The sequence below is a fragment of the Choristoneura fumiferana genome, chromosome 11 (assembly GCF_025370935.1).
Source record: "Choristoneura fumiferana chromosome 11, NRCan_CFum_1, whole genome shotgun sequence".
Classification (NCBI taxonomy): Eukaryota; Metazoa; Arthropoda; class Insecta; order Lepidoptera; family Tortricidae; genus Choristoneura; species Choristoneura fumiferana.
Genome location: NC_133482.1, coordinates 3378391 through 3398936, shown reverse-complemented (window position 1 = coordinate 3398936; position 20546 = coordinate 3378391). Strand labels below are relative to the sequence as shown.

Genomic DNA, 20546 nt, shown 5'->3' with positions numbered 1-20546 from the left:
AGGTCGCGGGTGAGCAAAGAAATATTTTAGTCCAATGTTAGTTATTGTTTAGATAATTATGGACTTTTCGTTATTATTTAGTTATGACTCAGATTGCATCAATTAAAACAAAGGTTGTATCAGTTATTTGAACATCGCTAATCAGACCTGGGTAAAGATAAGTGAAAAATAAACATTTGTAATTGTACGGTTTCAAATTAATGTTTTCAAGTTTTTTCAGACAGTGGCTGAAGGCAAAACGCTAAGATGATGATGACGTATACATCTCGATCAACTAATGAAATATTTGGTCGTCTCTCTCAATAACACGATCTGTACAAAGTAACAAATTGGACCAAACCAAGAGACAAGTATCGAAATCCCAATTACAGCCAGAGTTTGGCGCTGCGCCAACTGCCGATGTGCTTAAAACAACGGGAGACCATCCTGATTCAGTATCAAACTTATCGACTGCAACTCCGTCAGCCTCTTCCCGCTTTGGGGTTAGAGTGAGAAGAAGATGAGTTCTGGTTGATGAGACTTTAGAATCGGTTTGTTTTTGGTGTAGTAGGGACGTAGGACATGAATAAATGCGTCCATTTGATCGATTGCTTTTGAGAGAGCACCCGAAGGCTTGGCTACTTCGGTTGATCTACGATGGACATTTATAGGTGAGAGAGTTAAGGGTTGAAGTAACTAAAATTTGAACAGTAAAATTTTTTACGAGGTTATGAAGGTGGTAAAATGGTATATATTTCAGTAGGTACTTATGCCATCAAAGATTTACAAGCAGGTATGCCTTCGCAGTGTAAATTCACAACCGCTTTCACTACGTGAATGCGATTGCGAACGCCTGGGTGCAAAACAGCACGTACTACCTCTCAGGCCTATCCTCTCACGTACACTCGGAATGACAATCGTTTTCACCACTTCTTTTTGTCACGTGGTATAAGATACGGATAGAACATAATGGTAAATGCGATCGCGAACTATTATTAAGCTCTAGTCTAGTACATAAAGTAAAATTTTCGTCTAAGTCCAAGACCAAGGCAATGTGCTAACAGCCACAAACAAGAAGTAACCATGGGTAAAGTAGAAACCATGGGTCCTTGGGGTTTGAGTGCTTTTAATTGTTTATAAATCATTGTCGTCCAAATTGAATACGACTTCGGGTGACCAGAGGGCTGGCTTTTTCTTAGCACAAAGATTAAGCCTTGCCATACAGCGTGGTAATGCTGCCAGCCTTCTGGGCACCTTACCACTGCAGTGATTTTGGGAAACTTTTTTATATATAATTTTAGTTAGTATGTAGTTTTAGATACCTTTATTTTGTTTTATATTATAGAAAATCTTTTATATAAATTATATAAATGAACAAAAATATTTACTTTTTAACAATAATAATAAAATATATTTGAGATCCTTATAATGTAAGTAAAAAAAATATATATATTAATAATTCGTAATTTATATATGAATCAATCAACAAAACTAAATAATGTAATATTATATACAGCAATGCATGAAAAATAAAAGGTGCCGAGTAACTTAACAATTGTTTCTACTGTTGCATTAAGTTTTCTCGCAAACAAAGTGAAAATCAGAGTGTGAAACTCGAGCATCAAACCCATTTTACTCTCAACGTGTCTATCTATCCCCACCATGCCGGCTTGGGTGAATGTACGAACAGCTCGGGTAAAATGGCTCGTTTTATGCTCTTGTCGTACAATCCACTATTTCTCTTCGATAACCTTTAGCAGTTAGCATTGTCAATACCGTATAGAGCTAACCACAAACTAATTTTAACCTAAAAATCTAGACTCGCATCTTTCATTAGAACACGCATTAGTGACTGCAGGCGAGCACAGACGACGTCTCCTGATTTATCGGGCCACCTCCTGCCCTTAACGACACGAGGTGATATACGGGCAAGAGGTATCGGGGAGAGGATGTGGCGGAGGCGATAGCGGAAGCGTTTACGAGTAAAACAGGGATCCCTTCAGGGATAAGTACGCCTTTGTAGTATTTGTAACCTTTTTGTATTTCTTTTTTGTACAATAAAGAGTATAAACAAACTAGAGCTATATTTAACCCCCGACTTAAAAAGAGGGGTTATAACTTATAACTTATAAGTTTGACGCCAAATGTCTGTCTATCTATGGCACTGTAGCTCTTAAACAGATGGACTGATTTCTTTTCGGTTTAGTTTTCTTGCAGTGCAGTTCTTGGGTATGTTTCATTAAAATTGGTTCAGCCGTGAGATATTGGTCTTTAAAATGCAATGTCGGGGATTTAAAGTTTTCTAAGTTGGTGAGGTTAGGTTAGGTTTTATTTAAATAGATAAGAGAACAGTAATATAAATTTTATTTTCTGCCAAGTCTCTTGCGGCGCATTTTCTTGGCAATGATGGTCTTCCCTAACGCGCTGGTGGTATAAAACTTGTCATATAAAAGAGCCATTTGCGGCCTACGTACAGAATAGACGCTTTTATTTTGAATCAATGTGGACACATCGGCAGCTATGCTTGATTTGTCGGCCGTGGCCGTGACAATATTATACGTGTATCTCGACGAGCGTCTTGATTTTTTTTATTTTTATCGCTGTCTCTCGTACCTCAGACTACAATCAAAAACAGTAACGGCTGAACAAAGAGAATTATTCGGAGATGAAGTCAACCATGTTATTGTGGCAGCATGTGATTAATGCCACGTGTAATTTACACTTGCGTTTTTGTCCGTTTGTCTGTTTTGTGTCGGTACTCTTGTTTTGATTGTATTTGGGACAGTGATTTGTGGGGTGAGTAGAGGGAAGGAATTGCTGGGGTCAGGTTGGTAAGATCGTCAACATCAAACGTTTGTAAATCTGTTTGAGATACCGGTCTATATAAGTCCCGTGCTGGGCACATTTTTGTCACGTGATTAATAATAATAAATCCATTTATTTCGGGGGCATTGCGTCGGGGGCTAATATTAAATATTTCCCATCTTAGGCCTCTAGGTTGGCAACGCGTTTGCAATACCCCTGGTGTTGCAGATGTTTATGGGCGGTGGTGATCTCTTACCATCAGGAGACCCACTGCTCGTTAGCCATCCGTCGTATAAAAAATTAAAAAACTAATTAATGTAAAATTAACATAATATGCTACTTAAAAACATGCAAAAGTGCTACTTAAGCAAAACCGCAGAGTAAAAGTAAAAGTATGAGTAGGCCATAGGTCAATCTACTGGGCTACTAAGGCTATTTCACCATCATTTCCATCACTATCCAGACGTAAAAAATCTAGGGAGCCCATTGGGAATGGAGTTGTCACGACGCCGCGCTACTTGTTCCTTGTTGGACTACGGAACCCTAAACAATTCAGGAACGGTAACTAAATTACATTTACGCTTCAAAAATGCTAATTCTCCCATTAGCAACTCACTGTTATCCTTTAACACCCTGCAGGGCTACTACGAAACTCGAAACTCGAAGTTCGTGTCGTGCGGTCCTCCGACACTTATTTATTTAATACGAGCGAGAGGACCGCACGACACGAACTTCGAGTTTCGAGTTTCGTAGTAGCCCTGCTGTACTTGTGCAGCCCACAAATGCGGTTGGATTTTCATCTGAAATCTGAAATAGATTTAACATTTTCAGAATGCACACGGTTTAGTGACCATTGCATTAAGTACTAGCTGTTTCCCGCGTCTCTATCTGCGACGAATTATGTTTACAAATACAAACAAATACACATGCTCTCACACACTCTTCACTCTCTCACACACACACACACACACATATATGGAAATAAATAGTAAAGACACATATGCATTAACCTTCGACTTATATATAGATAGTATCTGTGATAGTATAGATACTTTTCTACGGTGTGAAAAATGTGCCTCAGTATCTCACCTTTTAGGGAAATTAGAGCACAAAAAAAGAATAGCTGAACTAGTTTGGCTACTTGACGTTTAGCCAAAATTTACTAATTAGGAACCAATATTATCCTAATATTACAAAACTGATTTTGTAAGCCATCACCTAACTTTTAGCTACTCTAGTAGGCCTTAGTTTTGTAGTCACGCAAGTCGAGGTAAGCAAAAATGTTTTTTGTTACTGTTAGCAAATTCTTTTTGTTTTTCTTTTCAGTGAGAGTATGTGAAGCCGTGGTGGCCTAGGGGCTACCTATCGCCTCTCACAGGGTCGTGGTTCAAACCCCGGCTCGCACCTCTGATGTAATCGGAATTACAACGGTTTGCACGCGCGAAGGAAAAAAACATTAAACCTGCACAAACCTGCGAAGCAATTCAATGGTGCGTGTGAAGTTCCAATCCGCACTGGGCCGCGTGGGAACTATCAGCTCTTGCTCTTAGGAGGCCCAGTACAGCGACGTATATAGGCTGGATGATGATTGAGAAAACTTATCTTACCCACGAACTTTCACATATAGGCGTTTTTGTCGCCGGACTGTAGCGCTTTTAAGTCGTGCTGCAGCAGCGCGACTCGTATCCATACATAATTTGACTCTTTCTCAAAAAGTTGTCCATTTTTAAATTTTTCAGTTGTCCACTTATTAAAAAAAATCCTGACGCTATTTCACCACAAAAATAAGTGATATTGTTTTTAAATACATACAAAACCTTGTGGTAAAAGTGATAAAAAGTCAGATAATCTTTGTTGTTGGATCCAATAGAAAGTATTGATGTAGTTACAAAATTAAGATTTTTTCCTCACAAGATTTCGTGTCATTTTCCTGACGTCAAGAAATTTTGGATGTTTTATGTAGTTTATGCTTTATGATCTCGTCCTTAGGGTTAATAATTTCTTGCCAAAACTGATTTCTTGTCAATTCCATGACGGAGTAGCGCAGCTCCGAGCTAGCGGTGGCAGATACTGTGAAGTGTGGCTGTCGCTAGCGACGACGTCGCAACTTAGCCGCCATACGGCCGCTGTAATGTGAAGGGATTCGCTGTGCAGCCCTTCAGTCGCGCAACAAAAACACCTATAATATTAAAGCGCTCTAACGACCACACCAGTTCCCACATTTGCCATAGTGGACGTTACGGGAGCGTGAAGGTACTCTACGATGATAGAGCTTGTAAGTACCTACACCAATGCCAAATTATAGTTTTCTGGTACTAAGAGTCTTTGAACTAAGTTTTGGGCAAGCAGGAAGACATATGGAGTAATGATAAAGGTTTCGTTTCTGCCTTTTGCCTACGGAACTCTAAAAACCACGTTATCTGGAACAACATTGGTGGTAACCAACCCCTGCATTCAGACTAGCTAGCTCAAAATGGTTTATGAATTCATAATCGCAGTCCGACAAAGTTACGTATTCCGGTGGCAGAGACAGGAACCAACATTAACTCGTGCTAACTCCTGAATAATTTGGCCACGGTGGCGCCGTTTTTGCTGGCTCTGTAAGTTTGTGACAGCGAATTATGAGGAGATCGGAATATGTCTGCTTCAATTTTGGACTCGGATCCCGGAGGATGCACTTTCACTTGGTTTGTGCTATTTTTGCAAATTATTAATGCGTTTTATTTGAGCAATATTATTTCAAGGAAAACCTCGTGGGAACCTGCACACACACACACACACACACACACACAACGAAATGAAAAGCCTTCTTACTATGTTTTTTCAAAACGGATCCTATACGGATAAGTTTCTGTTGTACATATACATATATCTATAGGTTATTGTCATCTAATTTACAGCAAGCGCGTATTGCAATATGTCGTCAAATGATATCCAAAAGACACTAACTGCAAAAAAAACTTTCGTGATTTTCACTTAGAGTCAAACTACTATTATAAGTATAACACCATTGTACCTACACAGTTGTTGCCAGTTTTTGCAATAAAAAATATTCTGATTCTAGCGTGACCACGGTTACTGTAATGTGGTCGAAGCGTCGAGGTAAATATTACTCGTGTATTTTAGCGCGATAAGTCCTGTTTGTGGTATGTTGACTATATTAGTGACTTCCGGCTGTCACCTGACAAAGCCCGACGGTATCAGATTGATATCAGAATTGAAGACAAGTAGGTAACATGGCAAAAAAAACCTTGTAAAAAGTTTGTTACAACAAAGCTATCTCGAACTACGATTGAAAAAAAGACTAAAGACTATAGAGAACCCTTACCTATTTTACACACAAGAAGCCACCGATTCAACTAAATTATAAGTAAATCTAGGCTCATAAAACACCAAGTTTCTTACCTATAAAAAGGATATTTACCTACTTACCTATCTAAAAAGAAAGCAATGTTTTCTAAAGTTTTATGCTTGACGTAAAAATAAAACTACTTTTCTCTTCATACCTTATGGCGTGTAGGCTGCCGGTGGAGCTACACGGCAATTTTATGACTTAACTAGTTTTTACCCGCAGCTTTGTACTTAGATCTGGTAGTCAAACCAAAATTCCGTTTTTTTTTATTTTTTTTTAACAAATTCCCATGGGAATCCACAAAAATGACAACGTGGTAGTCGTACTGCACGACGAACGTATTTAAATTTTGTATTTAAAGTTTATTTTGGAAATATGAATATTTCGAATTATTTCAGTTTTCTTTTAAAGATGCGAATTGTCAAATTTTGAGAAACTTGTACAAAGGAAGACTTATCCCTTTAAGGGATCTCTACTAGTGAACCCTTGAGGAAATGAGAAGAGCAATCAGTTAGAGTCCAACGAAGAGTGAGTTTAAGAGTCAAAAAGTGTTTGGTGCGGTTATTTTTTCTAGGGAGAGGCTATAATAGAGATCTCTCTCTAGGCATACAACAACAAGATGTTTTAAGTCGATAAAAGATTATTTTTATCAATTGACGAATTAGTTTGTTTGTTTGTTTATATACTCATTACTGTACAAAAAGGAAAAACAAAAAGGTTACAGAAAAAAAGTGTTAAGTACAAAGGCGGACTTATCCCTGGAGGTATCTCTGCCAGTCAAACTTTAGTTTAATTTGACTGAACACTACTGTTAACGTTTTGCAAGTTTTTTTTACTAAGTAAATAAATTAGTTTACGCTGTGCAATTACGAATACTGAAGTTCTTTGGTCACATCTCCAGAAATGAGAACTCAATGGAGAGATTGGTGGTTCAGGGGCAGGTGGAAGGCAAGAGGGCACGCGGCCGATCACCAACTCGCTGGACTGACCTGATTAAAAAAGCTACTGAGTCCACCATGATCCAGTGTACTCGCAACGCCTCTAACCGGCAGAAATGGAAGCACATTGCTAAGAGGGCTGTCCTCGAAAAGGTCTGTGACCCACCGAACATCTCTCCGTGTACCTCGTCTGCGCAACCACGACCACTCTGACAAGGAAGGAAATAAATTAGTTTACCGTAGTTGCTCAGGGAGCACTGGACAAAGATTGCTTCTCCAATTGAAGATATGACTCTGAGAGAAAAAAAGAAAGTAGTGTTGCCGTTATTAAAAAGTCGCATGGTCCAGCAAGACCAGCATGGTCTTCCTCCGGGCCATAGAAGAGTGCTAAACCGTACCGTAGAGGAACCGTAACGCCCGCACACTCGTGGTTTCCGTACGACTCCAAAGTAATATTTCTAGCGTAGCTATACCAATTTCCAAGCATCAGACCATTTTTACCGTACTCCAATTTACAGAAACAACGACTACTCAATTACACCAATCAGATCGCAGCTTGGACGGCCGCCAGATGTCGTACTAATGCATTTTTTTTTCGATATGCGGATTGTGTTTTGTTTGTTTAGAACATTTAATTTAAGCCACCGTCTCGAACCTTCCATGCAAAAAAGGGGTGTAGCAAAAATCACTGAATCGAAAAATTGTTTTAGCAATCTCCTAATGGTTTTAAAATACCTATCCAACGATACCCCACACTATGGGGTTGGATGAGAAAAAAAATCACCCCCACATTACGTCTATGGGAGGTACTTACTCTAAAAAAAAATATTTTTAATTTTTTTATTATACCATTTAGTCGGCATAGTTTACATATATATCCGTGCAAAAATACAGCTTTCTAGCATTGATAGTCCCTGAGCAAAGCCGCGGACGGACAGACAGACAGACATGGCGAAATTATAAGGGTTCCGTTTGTGCCATTTTGGCTCCGGAACCCTAAAAAGCGAGTAGTCTATTTACGTTTATCTAAGCTAGGAAAAACTCTTTAATTTATTGCTATATTCACTGGCCATTTGAACCGCCACTTTTGTTTCATAATGGAACAGTATGGGAAAAGACTCACTTTGTTCTACTGCGTCACTGGCAAGTAGGCTGGGGTGAAAAGCTAGTATTATAGAACAATTTGGGTAAATAGATCCTATTTTGTACCATGACGTCACAGATCTATGGAACAAATGGGAAGCACTCCGCAATCGCTGTGAAAACCACCCTTGAAAACGTCGTTTCCAAAACTAGAAAATCTGGGTTAAAATCATAAATTAAGCACGCCATTGTAAAGCGTCCAAGTAGTGGAGGACACTTAAGTGTGCCCGAGCCTTGGCAAGAATACTGCTGTGTCTTTAAAATTGTAGTTTAATTCGTATTCCGTAATCATTAAGCTAACGAGACAGAGGTTGATTAAATTTAAAATCCAATGGGATTTATGACTAGGTTTTAGGGCTATGTATCCGAAGGGTTCTAAACGGGACCCTATTAGGTCCGTCTCTCTGTAATTGTTCGTCTATATGTTTATCTGCCATAAGACTACGATACTATCTTTCGATCCGTAATAGGTAGTTTAAAACTCGAAATTTTCAGAAATTGCGTACTTGTATGTATTAAATTTGTGCAAGCAAATGTTTGTCATTTTCTTTCTTTCTCTATCTGTCTTGTTTATTTTAAAATGTTTATTTGCTATTTTGAACATGAAACTACCGTGAGACTCGCTCGTATTAAATGATATATAGTATCGGATAACTCACGCCTTAAATCAAGTTTAGCTCGACATGTTTCAAACAAAGTAGCCCGAAACACGAAAGCTAAGAAGAGCTAATCTCGATTTAAGACTTGAGTTACCCGGTACTATATCTTAATATGTTTATTTGCTGTCGAACAGTATTAAGGTATTTTTCAGATTTCCAACCACGATCTCTTAGGAACTCGGATTTTTAAATGAATAAAGCCAGAGCCAATCTTAAAAGGCCCATCTCATTTATTAATTGATTTATAAAATTAAATTACATTTCATTAGGTCAAATATTTAGTAACAGCGTAGATCAGCCTGTTAAATGGCATACAATACCGTCTTTACCATAAGGATAAATATATTTTGATCTGACAAAAAGTTATACTAAAAGATGTTATACAAAACAAATCTCGTATTTTAATCATACTCACCTATATAATTTTTACGTGTATTATAAATAAAATAGCACTCGTAGTAGAAAAAAAAATCCAAAAGGGCCACAAGTTCTTGTGTGACCCAGGGCTCCCGCACTCGCCGTCTGATGATATAAACAAAATGGCCCAGACGGCCCAGATGCCCAGATGATATAAACAAAATTTACTGGTTTTTTAACGATCTTTGATAACATAACTAAAGGCAATCTAAGGTTCGCAGAAAGGTTTAATAGCGACGTAATAGTAGGATTGCATGTAGATCGTAAACCGCAATCTAAGGAAAGAATCTGCCTTCGTCAGAAGGAATTATAAGTAATTAAGACACAAGTTACAATCCAATAAACAGGAATAAGCAATTAATTCTCATACAAAAGGAAAGGCAACGCCCTAAAAACTGGACAATTACGAGGCAGACAAACTAAAATCCACCATAGTTGAACCCGTAGAACGTTCTAATTCAGACGCCGATATCCAAAGCGATACTCATGCCATTAACGATGGTAACTACTGTCCAGCTGAACCTGGCCTGCCAGAGGCTGTAGGTTTGTTAGAAGTTGAAGTCTTGCTTTGAAATGAGCCGGCTCATCTTATAATGGGTGATGTTACCGAAATAAATGGCACTAGATCACGTCATATGATGATTTGTCGTGACGCCTAAACGATTACACGGATCATTACTCATATTACCACCTTTGATAACATCATTTTCGCTGCCATAACATTACCGAGCGGCAGGCAGATGTTATTTTGTTCTGTTGAAATTAAGAATCGCTGATTTAATATCATTTATCACGCAAAAACAAGTGAATTTGATATGAAATTCGTGATATTAGATGATTTGTGTTCAATAAATTTTACTACATAATTGGTTTGGGTGTAGAAAATAAATTATGACAGCTAAATTTTTGAATAAAATTGTATTACAATTTCCCACGCGATACACTTCCGTTTGAATATAAAATTAATTCTTAATTTAAAGTTTTTTTTATTATGTCACTAAAAACCCTTAACGGCCAATATGGTGATGTAACATATATTTCTGCGGTATTATTACACAATTTGATAATCCATGGCATTATCTTATAAAATAATGACTTGTTAATTTGTCATAATCTTTATAAGATAACATAATTTTCTTAGACTGTAATCCATATTCACCTTTTAGGCGATTATGATCCCAAAAAGTACCTACTTACAAGTGTCCGTGATGGCTGCAATGTGGTATATCTTATACAAAATTAAGGAAGTCGGATGCTGATCATTTCTAATATGAAGTTCCTTCAGTTCCTTTCAATTCATACTAATAATAATTCACCTTTTTTGTACTTCCAGAGAAACGAATAAATTTTCAATATTACCTAGGTTGCGCATTTTTCAGTAAAATGGCTGTCGGGAAGAAGTCATTTTTAAGTGATAAGACCGCCTATCTTCCTTGCACTTTTTTATTTTTTGTTAATTTACTATATTGATTTGTGGTTTCGATAAAGGGTATTGTTTTGTATTTTATTGTTATTCCCTGTTACTTATTTTATAAATATTTTATAATAAACATCATTATTATCATTAAAAGTCATTGTTCATCTTCTTTCTATTAAGTACTAAAAAATCAAAGTACATAAATAAGTAATTTTTTTTATTCAAAATCATATGAAACTGACACACAAAAAAACAACAGCAAATCTTTTGACCATAAAGCTCGGTTGGCACTGCTGACAACTGCTGGTTGGTCTGAATTCACTCAACGGTTCCGTGGGCGAGAACATGCCTATCATGCCATCCATTGTTTCTCTACAGGTTGGCAGTATCAGTTCCGGAGGCAGGGCAAAGGCATACGTGCCAGTATCACGGAGTTCCATTGTTACCACATATCTAAAAAAAAAACTCTGTACTATACAAAAATATGTATCCTGTTCCAACGGCAGGCGAAAAAGCTATGGACAACCTTTCGCACTCTGAACGTCATTCTAAAACATGACACAACAAATTTTATCTAGGTACACCCATCCTCCATTATGCGTTCAAAAACCATAGATAATGACCAGCATTACGACATTGGATTCTATTATTACATTCTATTCTAGATATCTGTATCGTAATCAGATTTCATACACCATTACGGCACCGGGGCGCGCCGCGCCGCGCGTACAAGCAGCAGCATGTCGTCGCGCGCGCAACGGGCGCAGATCGTGGGGCAGACATATCTACCTAGTTGTCGTTAATGCAGGTCATTCTGAATGGTTCTTGAACACATGATAGAGGATTGAATATGTATATGGATGTAGATAAAATATTGTATGCAACTGTACGTAATTAGGCCTTAAAACACTCATGTGACCCTATTAATATTAACATAACACTGATGTTTTAAGGACCCCTATTACGATACAGTTGCATAAATAACTATTATTGTCTTGAGTGACCACTACCTACGTAAAACCCATACTTTGAAAGTTTGTACTAAGAGCAAACGATAAACGAGTGCATCGGACAAAATGCAATACTTCTTCAATGTTAGTTTTTTCGCCTGCCGTTGGAACAGAGTATAGTTGCGTACAAAAATATTCAAACCAAAAAAAGTGTCTACAGATAACATAAATTATCGAGAGCTTATAGTCTATTTTGAGTTTTCAATCATTCCGAGCTCTTGATAATTTACCTATAATCCATATTATTCGCATTGTGAAAAAGAAAAAGCATCAGTAACACCCCCCTCCCCTTTACTAACTTTGTCTTAAATGCTTTCTTCACCCAGTCCGTGCTAGAACCCGATGCCAAGTACCCTGTAATTATTATTATACCCTGTAATATTGCTTTCCATTGAGAAGCAATGTTTATTCAAATAGGCTACCATTATATTATTACATTATAACATATTTATTATAACATTATAAGGCTACCGCGACGTTAGTTTTGTTAGTTAGTAGGTATTATTATTTAGTTTTTTTACTTATATGTTTATTATAGTTTATTTATTTCTTGTTTACTTACAATAAAATATATTTATATGACTTAATTTTATTTATATGAGTATATTTGTGTATCATTCCGTGAGTCACAGACGGTTCTGACATAATATCAGCGCTGCAGGCGTCTAACGCCTCAGCATAATGCTGAGTCAGCGGCCGTTTCACTCTTGCGGGGACACACAAAATCATATACTTAATTTTATATTTTTTTTTTTTTTTGTTTTTATTGTGTTTGCTGTTAATTGTTGTTTTTTTATATTTGTTGTATTTGTGTGTCTTTGTAAATGTGAATATATGTCTTCTATTCTATTCTAGTTATAATACTTCAAATGTTGAAGTAATTAAGTAAATGTAAACAAACTTTAGCTGCCAGATTTGGTATATTCGAGGATTTAAAAAATGGGGAATTTCAATATTTAAGACACCAACTGACTTTCGTTTTGTTTACATTTAATTAAATATCTATACAAACCAAGTATAGTCAGTATTATTATAAGTTATTATTTAATAACACTTGGCTTGACCCGCGGCTTAGCACGCGTAATCTATAAAGCAGAGTTTAGACTTGCAAGAAAAATCGCGCAAGTTGCATTACATTGCGACGCTCGATTGACCACTGCAAACTCGTTGGCTTTACGGCTTCGCAATGTAATGCAACTTGCACGATTTTTCTTGTAAGTCTAAACTCGGCTTAATATCTGACAACAAACATTTTGTTAGTTCGTCAGTTCAATTATCAGTAAATATTGAACACGTATTTTTTTCCTTTTGACAGACAAATAAAAAAATGAAGCCCGTCAAAGTTCGGAAGTCGGAAGTCACGCCGTGCTCAGAAGTGTATTACGTCGTAGGGCATTTTCGCGTACATATGTCCCTTTATTTATTTTTTCCACTTTTAGAAAAAATATGGCTTTTCCTACTCAGAATCAAGAGCACTGTCGATTCCGATAGCTTAAAAAATTTCCCCAAAAAATGACAGTTTTTTTACGTTTTTTTCATACACACGGGCGTGACACAACTGACTCAAAAAAAATATGAAAAAATGGGGATTTTTTTTTAAACTATCGGAATCGATTGTGCTCTTGATTCTGAATAGGAAAAGCCATATTTTTTTCCGAAATTGAAAAAAAAGGACATCTGTAAACAAAAATGCGTAACGTTATGCGGAACTTAAACCGATATCTTCATATTTTTTGTTTAATTGACAAAAGAAAAAAATACGCGTTAAATATTTTATAATTATCCAACTGATGGAGTAATTCATTTTTTTTAACTAGCCTATTCTTTCCATTCTTTGAACTTTTAGAACGAAATGTACCATCAGCCAAATTGGCATTTCTATCTACCGTTGTACCCTGAGTTTATCTCTCCGATTTCAACAAAATTTGGAAAGAAGACTCAGTCCATGATTCCGAGCTGGAAAAACAGTGTCTTTTTTTTTTATTCGACTGGATGGCAAACGAGCAAGTGGGTTCCTGGTGGTTGGGATCACCGCCGGTTAAACATCTGCAACACCAGGGGTATTGTAGATGCGTGCCAACCTAGAGGCCTAAGATGGATACCTCAAGTGCCAGTAATTTCACCGGCTGTGTACTCTCACGCTGAAACACAGCAGTGCAAGCACTGCTCCTTCACGGCAAGATTAGCGAGCTCTTGCTGGTAAGATGGTGGTAGCAATCCGGGCGGACCTTGCACAAGGGTCTACCACCTGCAAAATCTCCAGTCTCCAGACTGACAGACAGACTGACAGACTGACAGTCGCCAGATGTGTCCCCAAAATATTGTATTGTATAGTGTAGTAGTGCTGTGTTTAGGGTTTTTGGGATAACGCCGGTTGAGGAAATAATGATAGGGATAATTTTGACGACTTCTTGGTGCCACATCTGTTTGACTTCGTCTGCTAACGGTATGTATTTTTGTATTTTTTCTGTGTGTTTCTGTTTTAAGGTTGTGTGTGTTGGGAACGGCGATATCTATAAGGTATTTAGTAGATTTTTGAATGAGTGTAATGTCGGGTCTATTGCTGAGGATGGTACGGTCTATTATTATTATTATAAATATTTATTATTAGGTACCATCAGCCAAATATGTGGTCTACCACCCCAAAGTTGATAATCGTTTGAAATGTCATAAAACAATAAGCCAATAGACGTGTCTGTAACTTGAAAGTTCGACTTTAGTGACATATTCATTTGATAGGAACTTGTTTAAAAATTGATAGACCACTTATTTGGCGATGGTACTATAAGATTTTATTTATACTATTAGAACTGATTAGAACTGTTGCTAAGAAATATAAGTCGAAAATATACGAACCCACACATGAGTATGCATTGCCTACAGTGTATTCAGTTTTGTATTCTTTGTGTATTTTTGCTGCCACATGATAACCCAATTTCACCTGAAAATTCATAATAATTGTTAATAAAACTAAAAATACGCTATAATGATAAACTATATATAACTGCCTGAGGGGACGTATCTGTATATCGAAAATTAATTATATTATATCTAATGTTAAAAAGTCGACGGTCAAAATATCTAAAGTAGGTAAGGTTTGTTTATGTTCGATATTTTGACCGTCGATATTTTAACGCATACACTGCCACCTGACTTCCACAGGTGCCACCGACGCACATGTGCGTTCAAAATGTATGAATAATTATGACACCGGCACTGGGCGAAATTCCCAAATCGCATATGTGCGTCGGTTACAGTGAATGCGTTAACTATAGATATTTAAAATTTTGATACGTGCCCCTGCCTGACTAGTCCGATGTCAGGGCCTAGGTACACTAGCTGGCGCGGGTGTACTTAGCGGGTGCGGCTGCGCAGGTAAAACTATTTCAGGTCATACTATTTCGAAAATACAAACGGAAACAGATGCACAGAAAAACCAAAAAAATAGACCAGCGCTGGGAATCGAACACAGGTCCTCGGCATTCCGTGCCGCGTGCTATACCACTACACCACCACTGGACAGGAGTACAGGCACGAATTTCTCCTATGCACCACATATCTCAGCTTGTTTGTTTCTTAATTAGTCACTTAAGCAGCGACACTAACGACATCTATGCTGTAGCCCTCATCGAGAAACTTTCAGCATTCCATTGGAACTAACCGCTCACCCGGACTAGAGATGTCGTTACTAAGCAATCAAATTAAGATTGGTTTTTGGAGTCTTTTTTGTATTTTTTATTTCAACTCCAAATTTTGTTACTTTTTTTTGTTTTTTGTTACTATTTTTCAATAGGCGTCAACCCGCTCCGTGCAACCCACGGGAGCTATCGTCCCCTCAGATGCTGGATAGAATTCTAGATCAAAATACACTACACCCTAGGATGATTCTAACGAGCCCAAACACGGCTAGATTACGTCGTTCTGTCTCGGAATTCCAGTGCCTAGCTTCCAGCTTCACCATCAGATCAACTAAATAGTACAATATTATTGTTTAGTAATTAGGACTACCTACGTACAATTGGCAAATTTCATGTCAATACCGTAAGACGTTGGTGGAAATCTAATTCGAAGATTCCGTTACACACATAAGACACTTACATAATTACGGTGATTCTCATGTAGGATCCTAGGTTTTAAAACGGTCTTTCGAGCTCCAACATTTCACCATATTATTAACTTACCATGTCATTGTAATTATCGAATTGCTTTGGCGTAAAAGAGTACGGGATTATGAAGAACTGCCCGTAAGCGTGAAAAGCTATGTAGTACATTAAGTTCTTGCTGTTTTCCCTTGTGAATTCGGCCATGACCCGCGTTTCTGGTTCAGAGAAGGCACTCGGGCCACAGTATGTCTCGTCATATTTGTCGCTCTTGCTAACTCCGACCGCTAAATAATAATAATAAGTAAGCTCTGTATTCAGACATAGTCCATGATTAGTTACAAAACATTTTTTTTTATTCGACTGGATGGCAAACGAGCAAGTGGGTCTCCTGATGCTAAGAGATCACCACCGCCCATAAATATCTGCAACACCAGGGGTATTGCCAACCTAGAGGTCTAAGATGGGATACCTCACGTGCCAGTAATTTCACCGGCTGTCTTACTCTCCACGCCGAAACACAACAGTGCAAGCACTGCTGCTTCACGGCAGGATTAGCGAGCAAGATGGTGGTAGCAATCCGGGCGGACCTTGCACAAGGTCCTACCACCTGCAAAATCATATACCTATGTTAGTAATAATACCTAATAAGGGATCACGTGCATAGCTATTGATTTATTTATTTCAACCACGTGCTCGTTAAGGTTTACTATTAAGCCGTGGTGGCCTAGTGGTTTGACCTATCGCCTCTCAAACAGAGGGTCTTGGGTTCAAACCCCGGCTCGCACCTCTGAGTTTTTCGAAATTCATGTGCGGAATTACATTGAAATTATCACGAGCTTTGCGGTGAAGGAAAACATCGTGAGGAAACCTGCACAACCTGCGAAGCAATTCAATGGTGCGTGTGAAGTTCCAATCCGCACTGGGCCGCGTGGGAACTATGCCCAGCCCTCTTGTTCTGAGGGAGGCTGTTGCCCAGCATGGACGTAATATAGGCTGGGATGATGATGATGATTAACCACACCTGTTTGAAATCTTGAGAGGAGGCGTACGAGCGCGTGAAAGCCATCGGTGCGCGTCTCCGCGAACATTAGCGATGCGCTGCAGAATCGAGGCAGCCCCAACAACGCCCGGAAACCATTATTATATTGAACGCGGAAAAAAAGCTAAAGTGGTTAAAAATCAAAATGTGAAAAAGACGTATTTTCGCCGCCGGACGGCGCTGTCCGACGCAACGCAACGGTTGCGTTCAACATACTCCGTAACCGTAAGGCCGTGTTGAACGACAGTTGCTGTGATCGATAGAAATGGTTTCGCCGGAAGACCAGTGCCGACTCGAACCCAGGAGTTCGAATTTATGCTGAGACAGGACCTTTTCTTGCACACAGTAGTAACATTTAATATTTATTTGTTACTTTATATTTAATTGTATATTGACATTTTGGATTTCCTCTTTTTTAGTAATATTAGTATGAATGTATATTGTGTGTTTGGAATAAACTTTTTTGATTCACTCATTGATTAAAAAAAATACGATATGAAATTGCAACTCCTTTACTCCTTTTGTACAACCATTTAAGTAAACAAAGTCATTCTTTTATTTTTATTTTTTAATTTAATTGTCTAGTATCAACATAGTAAATTTAAGGGGTTAGTAAAAATACATACAAAAAATACAGAAGTAATAACAATGAAATACTTACTTCCGAAAGCAATACCAAAGTTCCTATTCAAATCAATGCCATATCTTCCGCGACGATTTTTCCGCCATAAGCGATCCTATGATCATAACATAATTCAAAATAAATATGTTTAACAGTAATTATTAAAACAATCTTTACTTTACCAGACCACACATACGAGTATATGACTCAAAACTAATAATAATAATCATAATAAATTCATTTATTTCGGGCAACTTGGCCCATACAATAAATACCTTACAGACTAACATACATATTTATATTTAAAACTAATTTGGTGACAAAACGGCGTGACCCCGTTGAGTCACCGTCCCCGACGTCGCATTCATCTGCGGCATGGTGCCCCGGTACAATAATACGGTACGGTACGGCTAATGAGGGCTACTTTTGACTCAAACAAACAGGGCAAGTTAAAAAAAGCTTGTAAAAATATAACTTTTTACTTACATGCGTATGAGTATATTCATACCCATCAGGGTTTATAACTGGCACAAAATACCACTCAAAACCCATTGCAACATTGTACAACTCTTTATTATTTGAAAATGGCGAGTGCACCATTTCGTTTAGCATGTACGTCACAAACGCTGGACCGACCCATTCCCTGGCGTGGATACCGCCTTCAACTATTACTTTGGATCTGTGGTTGAACAACAAAAGAAACAAGTTATTTCTAGTTAACCAAATTCAAATTCAAATCATTTATTCAGTAAATAGGCCGCAATGGGCACTTTTACACGTCATTTTATAAACTACCAGCGCTTTCGGAAAGACCATACCCTAAGACCTTAATAAGGCCCCATTTATTGGAGCATACTACCACAGAATCAAAAGCAGCTTACGAATACATACCTGACAAAAAACATTTTTAAAGCTAGTCGTGTTTTTAATAATTACAATGGAAATTGTGACGTATCAGGAAAATAATAAGGTTCAGTTTCCAACTCACTGCAAGCGGTCGCTTAATCGCCTCTCCTTATTAAGGGTTAACTTACATAACTCTTTCAACGCCAAGAACATCTAAAGGAGTCGTATACCGTCGTGCCTATAACGCCAGTAGCACCTAAAGGTGTGTTTTGATAATTCTCTTTTGTTACTCTAAACCATGGTGGCTGAACATGCTTGGCATGTGACCGATCACTTCATTCAAATATGAAAACGTTCGAAGGGTTGACTATTCAGGTGCTTTTGGCAACTACGGTTGCCAAATTTGTTTTTGCAAAATGCTTGCGACAATGTTTGGATGTGTGGGTACATCAGCATATTTTATGCCTTACGAGCAATTTTAGTTTCACAGCGCTTTGTTAGCAACCTATCGCTTCTTGCGCTTCCCATCTGGTTACATTTGAAATTTTCCACCAGGTTCACGGTGAAGGAAAACATCGCGAGAAAACCTGTACAAGCCGTATACACCATGTGAAGTTCCCAATCAGAACTGGGCCCGCGTGGTAGTGGCCCAAGCCCTCTCATTCTAAGAGGAGGCCTGTGCCCAGCAGTGGGACTTCTATGGGCTGGGATGATGATGATAGTTGGGTAACGAAACCTTACCTTGCCATACTGCCTTGTAATTTAAGCCTCACGGCAAATATATCCCTGTTTTCTAAACTCTTTCCAATATTTATCAACTGTAAATCCTTCGGGTAACTCTTGACAAGATCGTCTAGCCAGTTATAGATGTCATCGAGGCGGTAAAAACTGTTCCAATCGAATGAGCGCAGTTTACGCCTTATGTATGTTTTAATCGTTTGTTTATTAAAGGCACTGTAAAGAAACTAGGCATCAAAAATAATTTCTATAAAAAAAATGCTAGTTCTTGAAATATTTCATGATATGCCTAGGAATTTCGTGATCTGGCGGATTTTACGATCGGCCGCCGACATATAGACTCGCACTTGGCTGTTTTCTACAATGGTTTTATTACCAGCCTTTTAGGAATCGTCTCTACGAGCATGAGGGGACTGAGGAAGCGGAGGGTTCTCGCGGGCCCGAACTTCATACACGTGCTCGCCCAGTGTGAGTTTTGGGCTCAACACAAAAGTACGCTTATCTAATATTGTACATTTCTAACCTTTTCATAGCGATTGTTTTAAATACGCGTATGTATTTAAAATATCATCCAAAATCACGCAGATGGTTGAACAAGTTTGAACCTCTAAGCTTTAGAAATGTATTCATGCGTCTGATGCCCGTACGTTTTTTAAATCGACTAATGTACGTAACGTTTATTGACTAAAATAATACAAAAATCTTCACTAAATTATGCCCAAACACGCATTGAAATGACCCCGAATTATTACTAGACACATTGTCTACTAGTAATTTTTTTGGCTCTAATCATACACTTAAAATTGCATGCTTTCTCTTAAGTAACAACGAAAACCTTACCTTTGTACGTCTTCGATTAGAGTAGTCAGCGGTATACCACTGTCCAGTGCGGAATCCAAAAACCGTGGTAAATCAGTGGGTGAGATAGTGAAGTCCACTGGTTTGTTTGGTACAACAGTTCTCCTCCAATATACAACTTCATACAACTTGCTCAAGTTACTAAAAAACGCTATCTCCTTTTCATTCGTTGGTATCCCTCGAAACAGTGTATAATTTTCATATGTTTTTGCATCACAACTCGTGTGGTAAATAAAAGTGACCAATAAAATTTTGATATACATTTTGCAATCATATTAACCGTTAATTTTAAGCATCAAAGGTTTCTAAAGTAAGATTGTTTTGTTGGAAAAACGCTCATTTTGATGAATCTTCTGTCAAAATCGGAATGTCTAGAGAAAAATGACATTTCATAATCAAGAAGAGACTAAGACTAAGCAAAGACTAACCCCCTTATTCATAAAACTTAACAAGCCTATGTTAACTAACAAATGCTTTGTCCCTTTCTAACAAATACAAATGTCGAAGTGACAGATAAGGACAAACGAATTTTAGCGGCATTTTAACTAAAATAAGTTTGATTGTCGTTTATGAATAAGGGGGTAAGAGCGTTTTTACATTATCCGATCCGATATCGGTAT

At 38.0% G+C, this 20546-nt stretch overlaps 2 protein-coding genes across 2 annotated transcripts in view; one reads left to right on the top strand and one right to left on the bottom strand.

Moving 5' to 3' along the window:
* Positions 1 to 7657, top strand: part of LOC141432962 (probable isocitrate dehydrogenase [NAD] subunit beta, mitochondrial) — a 16732-nt gene extending 9075 nt beyond the window's left edge. The window contains exon 4 of the mRNA XM_074094799.1: positions 7593 to 7657. Coding sequence (XP_073950900.1) covers positions 7593 to 7657 — 65 coding nt within the window. The remainder of the gene's footprint in view (positions 1 to 7592) is intronic.
* A 3280-nt stretch (positions 7658 to 10937) lies between these two features.
* Positions 10938 to 20279, bottom strand: LOC141432961 (carboxypeptidase B-like). Its single transcript, XM_074094798.1, has 8 exons — positions 19909 to 20279; positions 19072 to 19284; positions 17971 to 18163; positions 17524 to 17599; positions 15902 to 16107; positions 14577 to 14661; positions 12020 to 12074; positions 10938 to 11163 (listed from the first exon to the last, which is right to left on the bottom strand). The coding sequence occupies exons 1-8, from the start codon at positions 20187 to 20189 to the stop codon at positions 10938 to 10940; spliced, it is 1335 nt and encodes a 444-aa protein (XP_073950899.1). The 5' UTR covers positions 20190 to 20279.
* Between the last annotated feature and the right edge of the window lie 267 nt (positions 20280 to 20546).